The 18,729-nt window shown below is 46.2% G+C and overlaps 1 protein-coding gene across 2 annotated transcripts in view; it reads right to left on the bottom strand.

Moving 5' to 3' along the window:
• Nucleotides 1-203: 203 nt before the first annotated feature.
• LOC137372673 (uncharacterized) overlaps nucleotides 204-18,729 on the bottom strand; it is a 256,098-nt gene continuing 237,572 nt past the window's right edge. For both annotated transcript variants that reach the window (XM_068036717.1, XM_068036718.1), the window contains exon 5: nucleotides 204-1,149. In XM_068036717.1, coding sequence (XP_067892818.1) covers nucleotides 936-1,149 — 214 coding nt within the window. In that variant the 3' untranslated portion in view covers nucleotides 204-935. The remainder of the gene's footprint in view (nucleotides 1,150-18,729) is intronic.

Genomic DNA, 18,729 nt, shown 5'->3' on the forward strand with positions numbered 1-18,729 from the left:
CACTTGTACAGACATGAAAGTGTCCATCTGGCACGCAGGGCTATCTAGCTTCGAAAGCACAGTCTCACTTTTGTCCTTGTATCACGAAAAAAAAACAAACAGTATGAAAGCTGCATGTAGTTTCTTCTTCCTGTTTATGTACAGTGTTAGTATAGAGCTGACAGTCGCCAATATTTGTGAGCACTTAACATGTTTGTACAACATTGCTTTGTCGGCTGATAACTGTTTTCTAGATTTTATTAACTTAATTTTTTTTTACAAAGTAATGCATCTATTTTTACAGAAAGTGCGAACATAAGATTCAGACTCAGCAACACTGCTTGGGTACAACTCAAAGAGCCACTGACTTCCAAAGTGCAAACATACTAATAATACATTTTGGAAGCAAAGAAATAATTAACTATACAGAGGCGTACTACAAAACTTGACCAGGTCTTAAACATCAGGACAATTTAAACTGAGTTTAAGAGTCTCCTTAATTCTCCCTTTTATGTGATTGCATTCTTACCTTTCAACACCCACCCTGGCCTTTTCAACAACAATTTACCTGCAAATACAGAAGGTAAGCACGCTTGGGCAGGTTCCCTATTTCTCATAAAGGTTCCTGCCCAAGCAGTCCAACAATAATTGCTGGGTTCTTTTTGATATTTCTTTTCCTCTAGTGCTTTTTGTTTTCAATACTTTCTTTCTCTCAAATAACATGGCCATCGGGTTCTGTGGAACTGCCTGGCTGACGCCTCCTGTATCCAGCGTAGTTCCTGCTGAGCTTGCTACCATCAGACCCACCCTCCCACCCACCCCCAATGTGCAGCCAGAATGTCAGCAGGAGAGAAGTCTGCCCATTCCAGAAGCTAAATGAGTCAACAAGAGTCAATCTGTTTTGCTTTGCCGCCGGGGGTTATGTTGGAGTCTTAGTGATGCCTGTGCTGTTCTGCTCACACACACAGCTCCAGGCCTATGCCCTTGCTCGGTTTGGCTGCCTCCTGCTTGCCTCCTTCCATTCTGCTCGGTGCAGCTGCCGTTGGGTTTTGACCAGCCAGCCACAGAAGGTTCATACCTCTGTCACATTTCTCCAAACTTCTTCCCCTGATGGAGAACGAGGACATTTTAGCTCTCCTGTATTTGCTGGTGCAGCAATAGATGAGACACCTGGGGGAAAAAACATACACACACATGCCTTTATTTAACAGAATTAGGTAACTCAAAATAAACTTTGATGACTGCGATGCAGATGCCAGCATAGATATTGCACAATGATTAGAAAAGATGTATTCTGCAAAATTACTACTGTCATGCAGGCACCCACCTGCCAAGAATGAGGCATATTAATTTTGTCATATGAACATTGATTTTAAACTGTTGATGGGAAGAAGAGAAGGCATCTTACAAGGGCTGTCAGACACTTAGCTGAAAAACATTTGCATACTAACAGACAGTGCTTGTGGAGACAAAAGGACCATTCCCTGACACATTCAACCCATAATGGATTTTGATCACCAGACATTGAAGGTGTAAGGACGAGCATTCCAGAAACTGCTAAGGTACAATCCACAAAAGCCAGGACTGGTTAAACCAGCTGGTCACATGACTAACTGGCTGGTCCAGAGTTTTTGAACTAGCCACAGAGTTTGAACTCAGAAGAAAGACTGTTTGCTACTGGAGTGAGAAGACCCCTCCTGTCTGCTCCCATCTTTCTCTCACAAGCCTCTGGACCCACTGAGGATACATGAACTTCAAGAGAGAAAAGTCTCCTACATCAAACAAGGTTTAAGAAAAATACTGGGCCCCAATGCAAAGCAATACCTACCTACAATCAAGGACTTTACAGCGAGCTTGAAGAACAGTAACCAAAACCATCTTCAGATATTGCCTCAAACTTTTCCACTTTATTTCTTCTGCTCTCTTCTGTCTCTACCTGCGTGTGTGTATTGCTTATGCATGCTAGCATGGGCGCGTTGCGTATCCATAGGTGTTAACCGAGTTAAAGTTTAATAAAGTTCAACCTTTTTCTTTAAACCTAAGAAAACCTGTTTGGCTAGTTTCTTTGACTTATAATTGGAAGTTAGTGAACAAGGATTCATTAAGGGGGAGCTAAAAAAAATACAGTGTGTTTAAAATTAAACCCTGTAACATGTAAGACCAGGTAAAGATTGAGAGGGAAATCTAGACCCCTTTCTCACCTGGTCATAACATTATAAGATTTAACTAACATGCATTTATCATATTTTAGTAAGCGCTGGGCTACTGAAAGAAATTTGCTGATGTGATTTTGTTTGCTGCTAGCTGCAGGGATATACATGCAGGCAGATGCTAACTGTTTGTGAACTGCTCATGACAACAAGCTACCTGCTCATAGTTCTTTGTTCTATTGTGTCACTGCATGGTCTGCACTGGCTATGGCTCACAACAAAAACAACTTGCATTTATATGGAAGCTTTCACATAGTAAAACATTCGACGACACTGTACAGGAGCACTAGCGACAAAAATTTTACACTGAATCAACTAAGGAGATGTTAGGACAGATGACCAAAAGCTTGGTCAAAGAGGTAGGTTTTAAGGAGGGTCTTAAAGGAGGAAAGAGAGGTAGAGTCATGGACAGGTTTAGGGAAGGAATTCCAGAACTTAGGGCCTAGGCAGCTGAAGGCATGGCCGCCAACGGTACTGCAAAGGAAATCGAAGAAGCACACAATTGGAATTGGAGTAACGCTGGCCATTTGGACATGGCAATTTGCCCATCAGTATCAAAATACAATCAGACTGTAACAATTGATGTAATCTATTACACAAACCATATGACTTAGTCCTGTACATTTTTCTACATCACTAATAAATCCAACAGGGAATTCAGGAGAAATTTCTTTATCCAGAGAATGGTTAGAATGTGGAACTTGCTATCACATGAAGTAACTGAGGTGAAGGATGCATTTAAGGGAAAGCTAGATAAATACATGAGGGAGAAAGGAACAGAAGGATATGTTAATGGGGTTCAATAACAAAGGGTGGGAGTAGGCTCGTATAAACATATGCTTGGACCTGTTGGGCCAAATGGCCCATTTCCACACTGTAAATACTACTAAAGGAGGAGTAAGAGGTATGAGACGTGGAAAGGTTTCGGGGGAGAATTCCAGAGTTTAGGCTCTCATCAGCTGAAGCCAGAGCCACCAATGGTGGGGCAATTAAAATTGGGGAAGAGCAAGAGGATGGTATTGAAGGAGTGCAGATAGTACGGAGGGTTGTAGGGCTGGAAGAGATCACAGAGATAGGGAGGGACAAGGCCATGGAGGGATTTGAAAGCAAGGATGAGAATTTTAAAATCGAGATGTCGCTCAACCAGGAGCCAATGTAGGTTAGTGAGCACAGGTGAATGGGACCTGATGTGAATTAGGACACAGGCAGCAGAGTTTTGGATGATCTGAATTTTAAGACAATGGGCCTGAGTTTAACCATAGCAGGAAGACGACACCTCCAATAATGTAGCATTCCCTCAGTACTGCACTGGAGTGTCCGCCGTGATTATGTGCTCAAGTACTGGATTATATTCGCTGGAGTTCAGAAGAGTGAGGGGGGATCTCATAGAAACCTGTAAAATTCTAACAGGACTTGACAGAGTAGATGCAGGAAGGATGTTCCCAATGGTGGGGCAGTCCAGAACCAGGGGTCATAGTCTAAGGATACGGGGTAAACCTCTCAGGACTGAGATGAGGAGAAATTTCTTCACCCAGAGAGTGGTGAGCCTGTGGAATTCACTACCACAGAAAGCAGTTGAGGCCAAAACATTGTATGTTTTCGAGAAGGAGTTAGATATAGCTCTTGGGTCTAAAGAGATCAAAGGGTATGGGGCGAAAGCGGGAACAGTTTACTGAGTTGGATGATCAGCCATGATCATAATGAATGGCGGAGCAGTCTCGAAAGGCCTAATGGCCTACTCCTGCTCCTATTTTCTATGTTTCTATGGGATGTGATATTATAAGCTTCTGACTGAAAGATGAGAGTGCCACTATTGAGGTAAGCTGCCACAAGGCAAGGGAAATAATGAGAAAATTGAAAAAATTTCATTGATGTAAATAAAAAATTGAGATAAAAATAATAAAGTTTACAACAGGAATCTTTCAGCAAGAGTTGAAAAACAATCCTTTATAGACAGTTATATCCATGCCTGTATATTTGACACTTAACAATTTGAATCACTATTAAGATTTTATGCTATGGTAGAATGTTGGACTAGTTACTTTCCATCGAAGTGAACCCATTCCACACTTACTGCTCAGTTCTTCCATGTTTACGAGAGAAATAGTTTAGAAAATAACCTCCTGCTCTCAGGACTCGTGACTAAGTTTATTTGATTGAGAGGGTGGGATCGGGAGCGGTCGGTCGCTAAACCTGCCCCGCGGGTCGTCATGCCATTTTACCAACGCAAAATCGGCATGCTCCAAGTTAAAAAGTCTGCGACGGAAGACTGAAGAGACAACCAGCCCGAACTGCTTAAATGGCCAGTTAAACCTCTTAGTGAGCTTGTTGGCAGCTTGTTAAGGACGAGTTTGGAATTTTCTTTTTAGGGTGCAGATCCACACAGGTTCCCAACCATGACAGTAAGGAGGAGGCAATGGCACGGCTGGGAGCAAGCTAGAACTGTGAGACAGCAGCAAGAGGCACCATTGAAGAAGGAAGGCTTAGAGAAGGCCCTCATTCACGGGCAACCAGTTGTGCTGAGTGAGAAGAATTATCTTTCATCTCTCTGCACTCTTGACAATGGCATTTCCGGGGGGCGGGACAGCTTTGTGGTGGGGGATGGTGGCTCAGATGGGTGTTTCTGTTTATGGTTCATGACAGGGTGTTTCAGGAAGATTTCACATTCCAATGGAAAGGAAGGACATAAGAGGAATTGAGATCAAACTGCTCCAAGCTGGGTCCGACCAGTGATGAGGAGCAAAGGTAGACCCCTGGGCAACAGGGGTGCAGGGCTGAGGAACGAGGGGCAGGAACGTTAAGGAGGTGATACCTCAGCATGAATCCACTGCCAAAGGAGAAGATGCCTGGACATCTCCGAGCCTCGGTGCGACTGAGTGCCCTCATTGAGGGTTGTCTGAGGGTTAGCAGGAACAATTGCTGTGGCCTTTCTATGGTTCTAGGAGTCACAGGGGCCTTGCACTTTCCTCAACCAGCTCCTTCCAAGGAGCGACAGCAGACATTGTTGGCATCTTGCAGACAGAAGCACCTCGTTCCATCATGGAGGTGACGGATATTCTGTTCGAGAGGGCAGCATATTACATTGAATTCAAGGTGGACAGCAGCACTTAAGCTTAATCCTCCAGGGACATTCCTCAATAGGAAGGGATTCCACTTCTGAAACGCTCACCTAGTCTCTGACCACAGCAAGTGCTTTACGCATGTGTGTGCACGCGATCCTGGAAACTGCCATGATACCTTTATCCTCTGGCACTCGAAGGTGCTGCAGCTGTTCAAGGAGCAATCAGAAATCCATGGATGGTTGTTAGCGGATAAGGCTTACTCCTTGTAGAGATGACTGATGATTCCGGTGTATCACCTTGACACGGAGGCTGAGACTCACTGCAACCATTGCCACCTGAGCACACGGGTCATCACTGAGCAGGCCATCAACCTCCTGATGATGAGGCTCAGGTGCCTTGATGGGTTGAGTGGTGCCCTCCAGTGCACTCCTTCAAGGGTGTCGGACATTCTGGTGGTCTGCTGAGCCCTCCATTACATGCTCCCCCCAGAGAGGTGTGGACCTTGAGGAGGGAAAAGTTCTGGAACGGCACAGCTCCGCAAAGGAGGAAGATGAAGACAAGGAGGAGGCTGAAGGAGAACTGGAGAGCGGTCCCCATGCTTTTCAGGGATGCTGCCGAGGCAAGTCCAGGAGGCAGAGAGCTCATCAGGATGACAGGGATAATAGGGCCACTCTGATACAGAGCTGTTTGACCTGTGTAAGACTCAGTCTGCAGGATATTCGGAGAGGAGAGTCTCCTTCAACTGAGTGAGAGCAACCATCAGTTCATAGCAAAAATCAGCAACATTCCAGTGGCACAAACACTGCAAGGCTCCAGCGTCTCCACCTAACACACTCTTAACCAGCACACTCCATTGCTTTGGCAACCCTTACTTCCCATTCTCCTGCATCTTGCCATGATGAGATGGAAACACACACATCTATCTTAGTGCAACCAATTTCCCAGTGCTTTATCGCATAACAGGTCACTACTATTTACATCAGAAACAGCCAAGTGACCCACAAAGTGGCATTACCGATGTGGTGGCCTCCGCTCACAGCCACTCCTACGAGGTGCTCCCACTGTGGTGGAGGATGACGTGGAGGCAACTGCTCACAAGTGCCTGTCTAGGACTGAGATGCCCATGGTGGTTGGCCTCAGTGTGGAGGTGCCAGGGGTAGCTCCAAAGGCTGCTGCACTGCAGGGGAAGCCTCTGTCACAGGGCATGTCTCCACAAATGCTTTGTCCGTCAGAAGGGCCTGGAGGTGAATGATGATGACATAGCCCGTGAGGGGCAGCCCCCTCATCACCATCTACAAACATATGAACATACGCATTAGGGGCAGTAGTCGGCCATTCGGCCCCTCGAGCCTGCTAAGCCATTCAATAAAAGCATGGCTGATCTGTTTGTGTCTCGAATTCCACACTCCCATCTACCCCCAATAACCTTTGGTTCCCTTGCCTAACAAGAATCTATCTACCTCCGCCTAAAAAAAATTCAATGACCCTGCCTCCACCACCTTCTGAGGTAGAGAGTTCCAAAGTCATACAACCCTCTGAGAGAAAAAATTTCTCCTCATCTCTGTCCTTAAAGGGCGATCTCTAATTTTAAAACAATGCCCCCTAGTTCTGGGCTCACCCACAAGAGGAAACATCCTCTCCACATCCACCTTGTCAAGACCGTTCAGGATCTTATAAACTTCAATCAAGTCTCCCCTCACTCTTCTAAACTCCAGTGAAAACAAGCCCAGTCTGTCCAACCTTTCCTCATAAGACAATCCGCTCATTCCAGGTATCAATCTAGTAAACCTCCTCTGAACTGTCTCCAATGCTGTTGCCTCCTCAGCCCTTTCATGGCGCCCTAGATCGCGGGACAGGACCTCCATCTGGCATTTGCCCCGTGCTTCTTTGCTCCATTTGTACCACTGACCAGTCAATCCTGCTGACTGCGGCATGCATTCCATGCATATCAGTGCACTATTCCTGCATCTACTCTGAGCATTGCCGCATATGGCTCTCTATGAGGTTGTCCACTCTCTCAGTGGAGCAGCTCATGCTCTCAAAGCGCTGAGACATTGTGGAGCACATGAGATGAATGGACCCTTCCATTATCATCCTCTGTAGATCCTCAGGTAACTCCAACATGTGGGCACACATCTGATACTGGTTCTCCAGGTCAAGCTGCCTATTTCATAACTCCCAAGGCATTGCATCTCCACCCTGCTGAGCAGGGCTGTGCCTGTCCTCCATCCTCCGAGGGGGACTGGCCACAGCCGACTCTGCCTCCCCTGTGTCACCCTGCTCTGATGTGCGCTTCACCCTGTGCCACTGTCTCTAATACCATGCGAGGACCTACCTAGGTGAGAGTATCTGCACTGGTGGAGGGTGTGCACAGGTGCAGGCTCTGAGGTATCTTGCTCCTCTGACTCTTCGGGAACATGCAGTCTTTGTGTGGACTCCTGTCACTCTGCAGCTGGCCCTGTGGGTGACGAGAGATTGGGAGAGATGCCTCTGCTGCTTAAAATAATGAAATGGCCACTAAGGCAATGTCAGCTTGTTACATGAGGAGCATTGCCACGCATCCCCTGAACCTGGAGATGTTTTCACCCTGTCTATGGCAGACTCCCGTTTCTCCGTCCCCAGCGTCCCTGTGCTTTGACACTCTGGCCACATCAAGGGCCAGCTTCCCAAAGTGCATCAGCACCGCGAGCTGGGGCACCCCACCATCCAGCTGTGCTCTCCCTGACGTTCAACTCATGTTTGACCTGCAAGGTGAAAAAAGGGGGCGTAAGGCCAATGCCTCGCTCCCTCACCACTCGCAGCTTTTCATTCACATATGCTGCTGCAGTTTGTACTCCAGCCTCCTGTCCAACATCACTCAGGTTCTGACCTATGCATATGGCTCATTGAGGCTGCTGAGCACAATCTCTCTCATGGTCAGGAGAACTCTATGCACCCTCAGGATGCCCCTCTCTTACTGCTGAACAGGAAGCACGTCATCTGGGTCTTTCTTTGGACTCCCCTTTCCAGAGCTGAGAAGGTCATTGAAACGTTTCTTTCACTGGTTCCTCCTCACCACTCCTCTACTGCTGACCTCATGAGCCACCTCCAAACATACCTTCTTTGTGGGCCTTGCAGGCTTCCTGCTGCCACTGGCAGGGCACAGGATGTTTCTGCGCTCAGTCACCGCCTCCAGCAGCATCTCCAGTGAGGCGTCAGAAAAACAGGGGGCTGAGGGTGGTGGGGTTTGGCGTGGGTACTGCCCTGGCACTGAAGAGCCTCCCTTCTCACTTCCCTCTGTTCTGTTCCTCCTTCCATCCTGTGGACAAACTGCAACCTCAGCAATGGCTGCCGCCCGGCCATTAAATTGGGCCTGCTGCTGCAAGAGTCCTGCCTCCTTCCCGCATTTGATTGGGCGGCGGTCGCGACTCTAGGCCAATTATTTTCCATATTAAAATCACAATGCGTGCGCGTTGCGGCAGCAGTGCGGGATCAGCACTTGGAAGTGACCGTGACGTCGGGCTTCCGACCCCCGGAGTGGAAATCCTGCCCATTGTCTCTAAAAAGCTTATTTTAGAAAATACATCGCTCACCTGGGCATCAGGACTCTGCCAGTGTTACCACCTGTATTTCACGTTAACATAGTCATTCAATTATGCTCTCCGCCCCTCAGAGAGAAGTGGCTTGCACAGGGTTGGCACTTGCTGAGATTGTGGTGGCTGAGTTCAGGACTTCCCACGTTGGGAATTCTTGGTGAGGAGGGAAGGCCTGTGCTCCTTGTGCCACCTCTTGGTGCAGCCCACTCGTGCACTGCTGCCCTGTCCAAAAGGTCTGCCTCTTTAGAACACTCTTCTTAGATTTTTTTTTTCTCTTCCTTGCCCTGCTGTACCTCATGACTGGGAAGGAAGATGGGCGGAAGCCCTGACTCCAGTTCTCTACCAATTTGACTATGCAATCAGTTACTAGGAAGCATGTAAAATATTAAGAAGGTGTCTCTCCCTCTCATCTTTCCTATATCCCCATGAAAAGCACTTAGCATTAGCTTAAGACTGTGACATAATAATGTAGTAATGGGTATAACTGCATAATGTATAGAATAGCGAGCACTGTGTTCTGGGATCACTATGTACTGCCTCTCTGCTAAACTAGGGAATCTACATGCTTTGTTGGGTCCAGCCCAGATCTGAGAGACATTTGCCCTGAAAATCAGTGGACCAGTGATCCTGGCATTCATGCTGGGATTGTGCCTGTTGGAACCTCCACCGCTGACCCTGGCAAACTTTCTGGGATCATAGCGAGATTCCCTAATTTGCCTCCAAATAGCTGGTGTCTGCACTATGTGGCTCCTACCATAACAAAGAAACCAGAAAGTCAAGCGCTGTTGCCAAGGGCAAAAGGACCTGCAGTTGCCCACTATGGTTCCCTCATGTAAGGAGGTCACTTTTAAATGACCTTGCTTCCACTGTGGATTCTCAAGGGCCCACTCTGTTCACCACTCGCTAGGGCAGTGTGCCTGGTCTGACAACTAGATACTGAGTTGCTCGGAAGGCCCGGGGTTTAGGAACACTTAATGCAGGGAGTCCAAGCCCCAGCCCCTTTCTGATGTTGGTCTTGTAGGAACAGGGCCTCACTCACACTTCTTATTATAGCGGAATCAGTGCTTTTATTTCCTGTAATACTGCTCTTCTGACTTCTGTCTGGTTCTGGTTTCTGCAATCTATTATAAACAGCTTAGGCGCTTGCTTTGGGGACTCTTTCCAAATGCTCTACCCAAATGTCACTCAGCAAAGCGTAGTTGGAAGTAAATTTGTAAAGAGCATCTGCTGCTGTGGAGGTTAATCACTAACACAAATCATAAGCACATTATGACATTGCCCACAGCCTCCTCTACACATGGTCCTGTACTCTTTATCCCATTCACATGGCAACTCAGAATTCCCAGCTTCTCTGATCAGACAGTGCTCCACATAAATTGATTTGAAAGTCCGCTTACAACAACAGCACACATTAATATAGTGACTTTAATATAGAAAAATGTCACGCAGTGCTATGCAGAAGCATAATCAGTCAAAAATCAGCACTGAGCTGAAGAAGAAAATATTAGGATGGATGATCAAAGATAGCAGTTTTAAGGGAGGGTTTTCAAGAAGGTAAGGGAATTGGAGAGGTGGAGATGTTTAGCGACGGAATTCCAGAGTGTTGGGCCCAGTTTAGTGTGAGAACTTCCCTCTTGAATGGTTCTGAGTACTTTATGTTTTCTGCAGCTTTCATGTTTCTGTGCTTGCAGTTTATTTTTACATCTTTTCGATGGTGATTATTAGAAAATGGCTTTGCTGGCATTGAACAGATATCATTGGTACAACCTCTTGGATTCATGGTAGCTTCAGGGAATTCTAGACATACTGAGCCTGCCAGTTGTTTACACACTACACTGAAACAAACACTTATTTCTAATGAGATGTTGAACTGATGCTTCCTCATCTGTCTGTTCAGGTGGATATTAAAGATCCCATGGTAATAGTCAAAGTTTTCCTGATATTCTGGCCAAAATTCCTCTCTCCACTACCAGAAGCAATGTCCAAAGCAGCGAAGGTAAAAATGACTCCCCAAGTTTTTCCTCCCGTTCCTCGTAACTCCTCTGACACTAGGCCTCTGCTCAATGCCTCCTCCTGATGCCACTGGCACCAAACCTTATCTTACCCCTCTCTCTCTCTATGTCAAACTATTGCCTCAGCTCTGCATTGGTCTCGATAGATTTCAATTTTTTGACCAAAAATATCATTGCATCAGCTCTGCCAATGGCCTCATGATTAAAAACACCATCCAGTGTAACACTAATACTTACTGACCAACAGAGCCTCGGTTTAACTCCTGGTCTAATTGATGTCTGCTGACCTTGGCTGGACAACAGCTGGCATGTTACAACTGGCCTCAAATTCCCTTGGGTCAGGCAGGAGATAAAATTCAACCAGGTTCCTATTCATTGGGATTAAGTTGGGCAGCTAGTTTTTGCAGCCGGTGCAGACATGATGGACTGAATGGCCTCCCCCTGTGCCGTAACTTTTCTATGGCTCATGATTGTGAGCCAATGATGCATTTTGGAAAGTCTGGGCTGAATTTAGTGAGGCTGTTTGGAGCAGGAATGGAGGTGTGAGGAGGCTAGGGAACTGCATCGGACGTGCCTGCCTGGAAACCTGATGTCGTGAGCAGTTCCGGACTTAGTCAGTGGCAGGAAAGCTCCAAGGTGGTGGCGCTGCCCCAAAGCAACAGGAGTGCAATTTAAATTGTAGAACAGATAGTTATAATACATGCATGCAATTGATAGCAATACAATGGGGAGCTTGGAATTAAATGGACGATGGGCGGCTGTCATGTGCCTTCAATCCCTGGCCATTGAAAGGTTGTGGCCCCGAGGCGAGGCCTCAGTGCTGAGACAGGAAGACAGCCATGGGGAGCAGTGGATAGGGAAAGAGGGGGGAGCAGAGGCCATTGTCGTCATGCAGTGCTCTGCACTCTGCATGGGTGGGCTTGGTCTCAGGGGAGAGGCTCCGGTGGGCTTAGTATGGGGTCACTCTGCATGGGTGGGCATTGCATAGAGTGCAAGAGTTTGGTGGGCTATATCTTGGGTGTGCTACAATCAGTGCCTCAGAACCTGTCCCCAGCGTGCAATACGATGGGCTCTGCACCTCCACTATGTAAAGTGGATGCCCGCTGCGTAAATGCGGTCTGCCAGCCACATTCATCACAGGTGGCACTTGCACCTGCTTCCGGGTCTGCCGCCAGGACCCGCGACTAAATTCAGCCCTCTGTGTGTGCACGTGTGCGTACATCTGTGTGTTGATATTGAGAAAAGAAATGGATTGTATTTAGCTGTGATGCCCTCGATTGCTGCCAACAGACTGCACAGAGGGAATGGTTACAGTCGCCTGTGCCAGTAACCCATACCCAGAAAACGGCACTGCTTTCAGGAGAGTTAGGGTGAAAAAGTGGAAGACAATTAGGAAAGAAAAAAACACCTTCTTGCAGGCTCCAATGGGTTAAACATGCCTGTGAAGTAGTTGGATAAGTCTCAAGATGGTGCAAACATTCTGGTTCAAAACATAGTAATTTCCTGCCTATGGCACACCTTAAAGCATGTGCTGACTATGATTACTTTTCAATTGTCTGACACATCCACTAGTTTGTGGGCAAGGCAGCAGGAGAGGCGTACGGCAATGAAATTTAATGAGTCCATCAAAATACAAATTCAGTCAAATGCCTTGCATAAATTTCCAAGATAACTGGTGGGGGAGGAGAGGTGGGCTTCAGGGCAATGATACTCAATACATTTTTAGGGAGGGGGTACAAGTAGGAAATGGTCAAAGCTCTATTGACTCATTCACACGGTGAGCAAGATACCGATTGACGCGGGTTGATTCAAAGGCCTCTACTTGACATCTCCTGTTCCCTCTGCCTGCACACAACGGGCTGGATTTAGTTGCACCGGTGGGGCTCCTGACACCTGGCCGAAAAGGCAGCGGGAATCCTGCCTCGGCCTTTTGGAGCCCTTCCTGGCACGATTCAATGGCGCTCAGGTAATTAACGGCCCGACACCAGGGTCCCTGTCCCTTTAAGGATGGGGATCCCGCCTCCAAGAGCTGTTGGTCAAACAGAGGGCTGGCAGCTGAGTAAGTATTGGCAGCACCACCAGGAGTGGCGGTCACTGCTAGTACTACAGGAGGCCTTAGGAACAGGCCCAGTGTTGCAGACCCAAACTAAAGGTAATTGAGGCAGGGTCCCCGTGGCCAGTATGGCAAGCCCTGCAGATGTGGGGTGGGTGGGGGGTTGTTGCGGGAGGTGGGTTGTTTGCTGCCGGGGATCCTCCGTGGGCCACAGATTACCCACAGAGGAGGCCCCCCTCCCCCCAAATCCCAAAGTCAGCAGGGAGGTTGCTTCATTTCACTGGGTGAACTCCCCAGGTGGCAGAGGCACCCCACCCCCGCCGCTGGCTTAATGCTAGCAGCAGCGGGAAGCGGTCTTTAAGTGGCTAATAATAGGCCACTTTAGAGCCTCAATTGGCCTCTGGGCAGGAAGGCTGTCTTCGGCTTTTCCCGCCCTCGGCTTAATTGTGTTGCAACGGGCCCTCTGCACATGCCTGCCTTCTGTCGCAATTCTATGGGCCTGCCCTACCTCCGAGCCTGTCTCCAGGGGGCCCATTAATTCTTTGTTTTATTGAAGGCCATTTGAATCCAAGCCCTGTTATACATTAAGGAAAGCATGTCAAATTGCCAAAACAGAGTGTCAACATGAAGGAGCAATTTTAGAAAAGAATCTGTATATGCCACTGTAGATAGCATAGATCTGGTAGTAATGCAAATTTAAGACTGCATTTTTATCCAACCCTGGTTACTTTGAGAAGGTGTAGTAGGTCTTCAAAGTTCCTATTTGTACAAATGAATGGTTTACTGAGCGAGTCAGCTTTGTGGTGTGGATTAGAGTGATGTGCAGCCTACACCAGGTAGGGGTGACAGGCTCCTTCTCTGGACAATAGTCGGTTTTAGATAACAATCTGGCATCTTCCGTAATCATTGCTTTTTTCAGGTGCTTGCCCACAAATGACCAATTTGCTATGGAAGAACCCCAAATCACAAGTTCTGAGCTGCTAGTCCAGTGCCGTACCCAGGAACCTGTCTGAAACTAGACTCACACAGACTAGACTACGTGCTCTCAATTAGTAGAATGTGAGCAAATGCCAGTATAATCGACTCACAATCAGACCCTCCCTGTAATTCTCTGCATTCTCCTGCACCACCAACCGCATCCTGTCTTCTATCATATCGCTGTTCTCTAAAAACACAATGTTTGCAAAGTTGTACTTATTTGGCATGTGCATACAATTAATGCATGTACATGGATTTTTAAGACCTAAACTAATACTACAATTCTGGAGTCTGCCAGCAGCATAAATGGTGCAACTCTACTCAATTTGCAACGGAAGATTTTTTTAAATTTCATCCTTGGGATGTGGGCGACACTGGCTGGGACAGCATTTATTGCTTATCTCTAATTGCCCTTGAGAAGGTGGTGGTGAACCACCTTCTTAAATACAACTGAATGGCTTGCCAGCCCATTTCAGAGGGCATTTAAAAGTCAAACGCATTGTTGTCCAGACCAGGTAAGGATGGCCGATTTCCTTCCCTAAAGGACATTCATGAACCAGATGGGTTTTTACAACAATCTTCAATCTTACAACAAGCTTCATGGTCGCCATTACTGATACTATCTTTTTATTCCGGTTTTATTTGACAAATTGAATTTAAAATCCCCAGCTGCCATGGTGATATTTTGAACTTAAGGGCTGGATTTTACTAGCCCCTCGACGTCGTGGGTTGTGGCAGGGAGGCCCATAAAATGTTTGTGAGAGTGGTCTGCCACGACCCATGACGCCGAGAAGGCCCCGCCGGATATTAGTGGTGGCGGTGAGGTCTCTGTGTGGCCCCCACCCGGTGCAGGGGCCTTCATTAAAATATTGAAATGAGGTAAATAAAAATGCAAATCAACTTACCTGCTCCCGGCGGCCGTCCCACACCGATTTTACAGTTGCCGGCTGCAAATCGCACGCCATCGGAACCCGTATGGAGTTCCGAGGCGAGGCACTGGTGGGGAAGGGAGAGGAATACAATTATCAGGGCAGGGGGGGTGGTGGGTAGAGTGGGGATGGTGGGAAGGGATTGAGGGTCAAAAGATGCTGAAGTTCTGGGAGGAAAGTTTGGAATTTCAAGAAGTGTTTTTTTGTGGGGATTGGTCAGTTTATGTATTGAGTTGGGAGATGGGATTCAAAGTTAAATTAAACTTTAATTGACATTTTTATCAAACCGGCACCTTTAAATATTTAAATCTCTCCTGAAGGGCTTGAAGCCCTTTAAAAATGGCACCAGACCCCGTTACCGGGGACGCAGCGGCCGCCCCCTCTACGTCATCAAAGGCGGCTGCTCCGCCCCCTCCCTTTAAATGATCCACTGCGAGTAACATCGCTGGGGCTCTGCCGTGTCGGAAGGCCGCCGACTTCACAGTGCGCTGCCCTGGAGCGTGGTACGCTGATAATATTCAGCCCTAAGTGTCAGGATCATTAATCCAGACCTCTGGATTACTAGGCCAGAAACATAACCACTATAGAATCATAGAATGGTTACAGTATAGAAGGAGGCTATTCAGTTTGTTGTATTTGTGCCAACTCTCTGCAAGAGCAAATCAGCTAGGCCCATTCCCCTGCACTTTCCCCATAGCTCTGCAACTTTTTTTTCTTCAGGTGATTTTCCTTTTGAAAGCCATGATGAACCTGCCACAAGCGGACTCTCAGGCAGTGCATCCCAGATCGAACTACTCATTCTGTAAAAATGCTTTTCCTCATGTTGCCATTCCTTCTTTTGCCAATCAGCTCTGGTTCTCGACCCTTCTGCAAATGGAACAGTTTCTCTCTACCTGCTCTGTCTAGACCCCTCATGATTTTGAACAGCTCTATCAAATCTTCTTTCAACCTTCTCCTCTCAGGAGAACAACCCCAGTTTCTTCAATCTATCCACAGAACGGAAGTCCTCATACCTAGAACTTGTAAAACTTTTCTGCACCTACTCTAAGCCTAGACATCCTCCCTAAAGTGCAGTGCCCAGAATTGGGGACAATACTCCAGTTGAGACCGAACCAGTGTTTTAAAAAGGTTCATCATAACTTCCTTTCTTTTGTACTCTATGCCCCTATTTATAAAACCCAGAATTCCATTTGCCTTTTTTAACCACTTTTTCAAGCTGCCCGACCATCTTCAATGATCTGTGTACCTATACCCTTAGGTCCCTTTGTTCCTGTGATTCCTTTAGAATTGTACCCTATATTTTATATTGCCTCTCCTTGTTCTTCCTACCAAAATATATCACGTTACATATCTCTACGTTAAATTTATACGCCACCCGTCTGCCCATTCCACCAGCGTATGTTGTCTTGAAGTCTGTCACTATCCTCCTCACAGGTCAGAATACTTTCAAGTTTTGTGGCATCTTCACATTTTGAAATTGTGCCCCCTACACCTAAGTCTAGGTCATTACTCTAGATCAAGAAAAACAGTGGTCCTAATACCAACCCTTGGGGAACCCCACTGTATTCCTTCCTCTAGTCCGAAAACTGTTCACCTCTACTCCCTGTTTCCTGTCACTCAGCCAACTTTGTATCAATGCTGGCACTGTCCCTTTTATTCCGTGGGCTTCAACTTTGCTGACAAGCCCGTTATTTGGCACTTTATCAAATGCCTTTCGGAGGTCCATGTACACCACATCAACTGCATAGCCCCCATCAACCCTTACTGTTATCTCATCAAAAAAACTCAATCAAGTTAGTTAAACACAATTTGTCCTTAATAAATCCTTGCTGAACTTCCTTAATTAATCCACATTTGTCCAAATGACCTCATTTTGTCCCACATTATCATTGCTAAATGCTTTCCCACCATTGAGGTTAAACTGACTGGCCTGTAGTTGCTGGGTTTATTCCTGCATCATTTTTTGAACAAGGGTGTAGTATTTGCAATTCTCCAGTCCTCTGGCACCATTCCTAAGGAGGATTGGTAGATTATGGCCAGCACCTCTGCAATTTTCACCCTTATTTCCCTCAGCATCCTTGGATACATCCCATCTGATCCCAGTGACTTATCAACTTTAAGTACAGCCAACCTTTCTAATGCTTCCTCTTTATCAATTTTTAGCCCATCCAATATCTCAACCACCTCCTCTTTCACTATGACTTCAGCAGCATCTTCTTCCTTGGTAAAGACAGATGCAAAGTACTCATTTAGTACATCAGTCATGCCGTCTGTCTCCATGTATAGATCTCCTTCTTTGGTCCCTAATGGGCCCCATTCCTCCTCTTATTACCCTTTTACTATTTATATGCTTATAGAAGAATTTTGGATTCCATTTTATGTTAGCTGCCAGTCTCTTTTCATACTATCTCTTATTTCCTTTTTCATTTTCCCTCTGAACCTTCTATATTCAGCCTGGTTCTCACTTATATTATCAACCTTTCATCGGTCATATGCCCCCTTTTTCTGCTTCATCTTACTCTCTATCCCTTTTGTCACCCAGGGAGCTCTGGCTTTGTTTGTCCTAACTTTCCTCCTCATAGAAATGTACCTTGACTGTACTCGAGCTATCTGCTCTTTAAAGGCAGCCCATTGTTCCTTTACAATTTTGACTGCCAATCTTTGATTCCAATTTACCTGTGACAGATCCATTCTCACCCCACTGAAAGTGGCCCTCCTCCAATTAATTTTTGCTCTGGATTGCTCATTGTCCTTTTCCATGGCTAACCTAAATCTTATGTTACTATGATCACTGTTCTCCGATTGACACTTAACCACTCACATTCCCCAAAACCAGATCCAGCGATATATCCTTATTGGGCTGAAAACATACTGATCAAGAAAATTCTCCTGAACACACTTTCCCCCTTGCTGCACTTTACACTAATACCATCCCAGTCTATATTAGGATAATTAAAGTCTCCCACTATAGGTTTTTGTACCTCTCTATAACGTCTTTGCAAATTTGCTCCTCCATATCTTTCCCACTATTTGGTGGCCTATAGAATACACATAGTAGTGTAATAGCACCACTATTGTTTCTTAAATCAAACCAAATAGATTCTATCCTTGACCCTTCCAGGATATCCACTCTCTCCAGCAATGTAATATTCTTCTTAATCAATGCTGCCACTGGAAAAGCATAGTATGATTAGAACAAGTCAGCATAGTTTTACTAAAGGGAGATCCTGTTTGACAAATTCATTTGAGTTTTTTGAGGATGTAACTAATAGAGTAGATAAAGAGGAACCAGTAGATGTAGTATACCTGGATTTTCAAAAGGCAATCGATAAGGTGCCACATAAAAGATTAATAGGCAAGTTAAGGACTCGTGGAGTTGGGGGTAGTATATTAGCGTTGATTGAGGATTGGTCAACAGAAAGAAGCAGAGAGTGGGCATAAATGGGGCATTTTCAAGTTGGCAGGCAGTAAATAGTGGGGTGCCGCAAGGATCAGTGATGGGGCCTCAGCTATTTACACTCTATATTAATGACTTGGATGAAGAGACAGAGAGTAATGTATCTAAGTTTGCTGATGATACAAAGCTCAGTAGAAAGGTTAGCTGCGGAGAAGATGTAGAGAGGCTGCAAAGAGATATAGACAGGTTAAGTGAGTGGGCAACAAGATGGCAAATGGAGTATAATGTAGGGAAGTGTGAAGTTGTTCACTTTGGTTGTAAAAATAGAAAGCAGAATATTTTTTAAAATGTGTGAAACTGGGAAGTGTTGATGTTCAGAGAGATTTGGGGGTACTCGTTCAAGGAACGCACAAAGTTAACATGCTGGTGCAGCAGGCTATTAGGAAGGCAAATGGCATGTTGGCCTTTATTACAAGGGGACTGGAATACAGGAATAAAGAAGTCTTACTAAAATTTTCCAGGGCCTTGGTGAGA

The sequence above is a fragment of the Heterodontus francisci genome, chromosome 8 (assembly GCF_036365525.1).
Source record: "Heterodontus francisci isolate sHetFra1 chromosome 8, sHetFra1.hap1, whole genome shotgun sequence".
Classification (NCBI taxonomy): Eukaryota; Metazoa; Chordata; class Chondrichthyes; order Heterodontiformes; family Heterodontidae; genus Heterodontus; species Heterodontus francisci.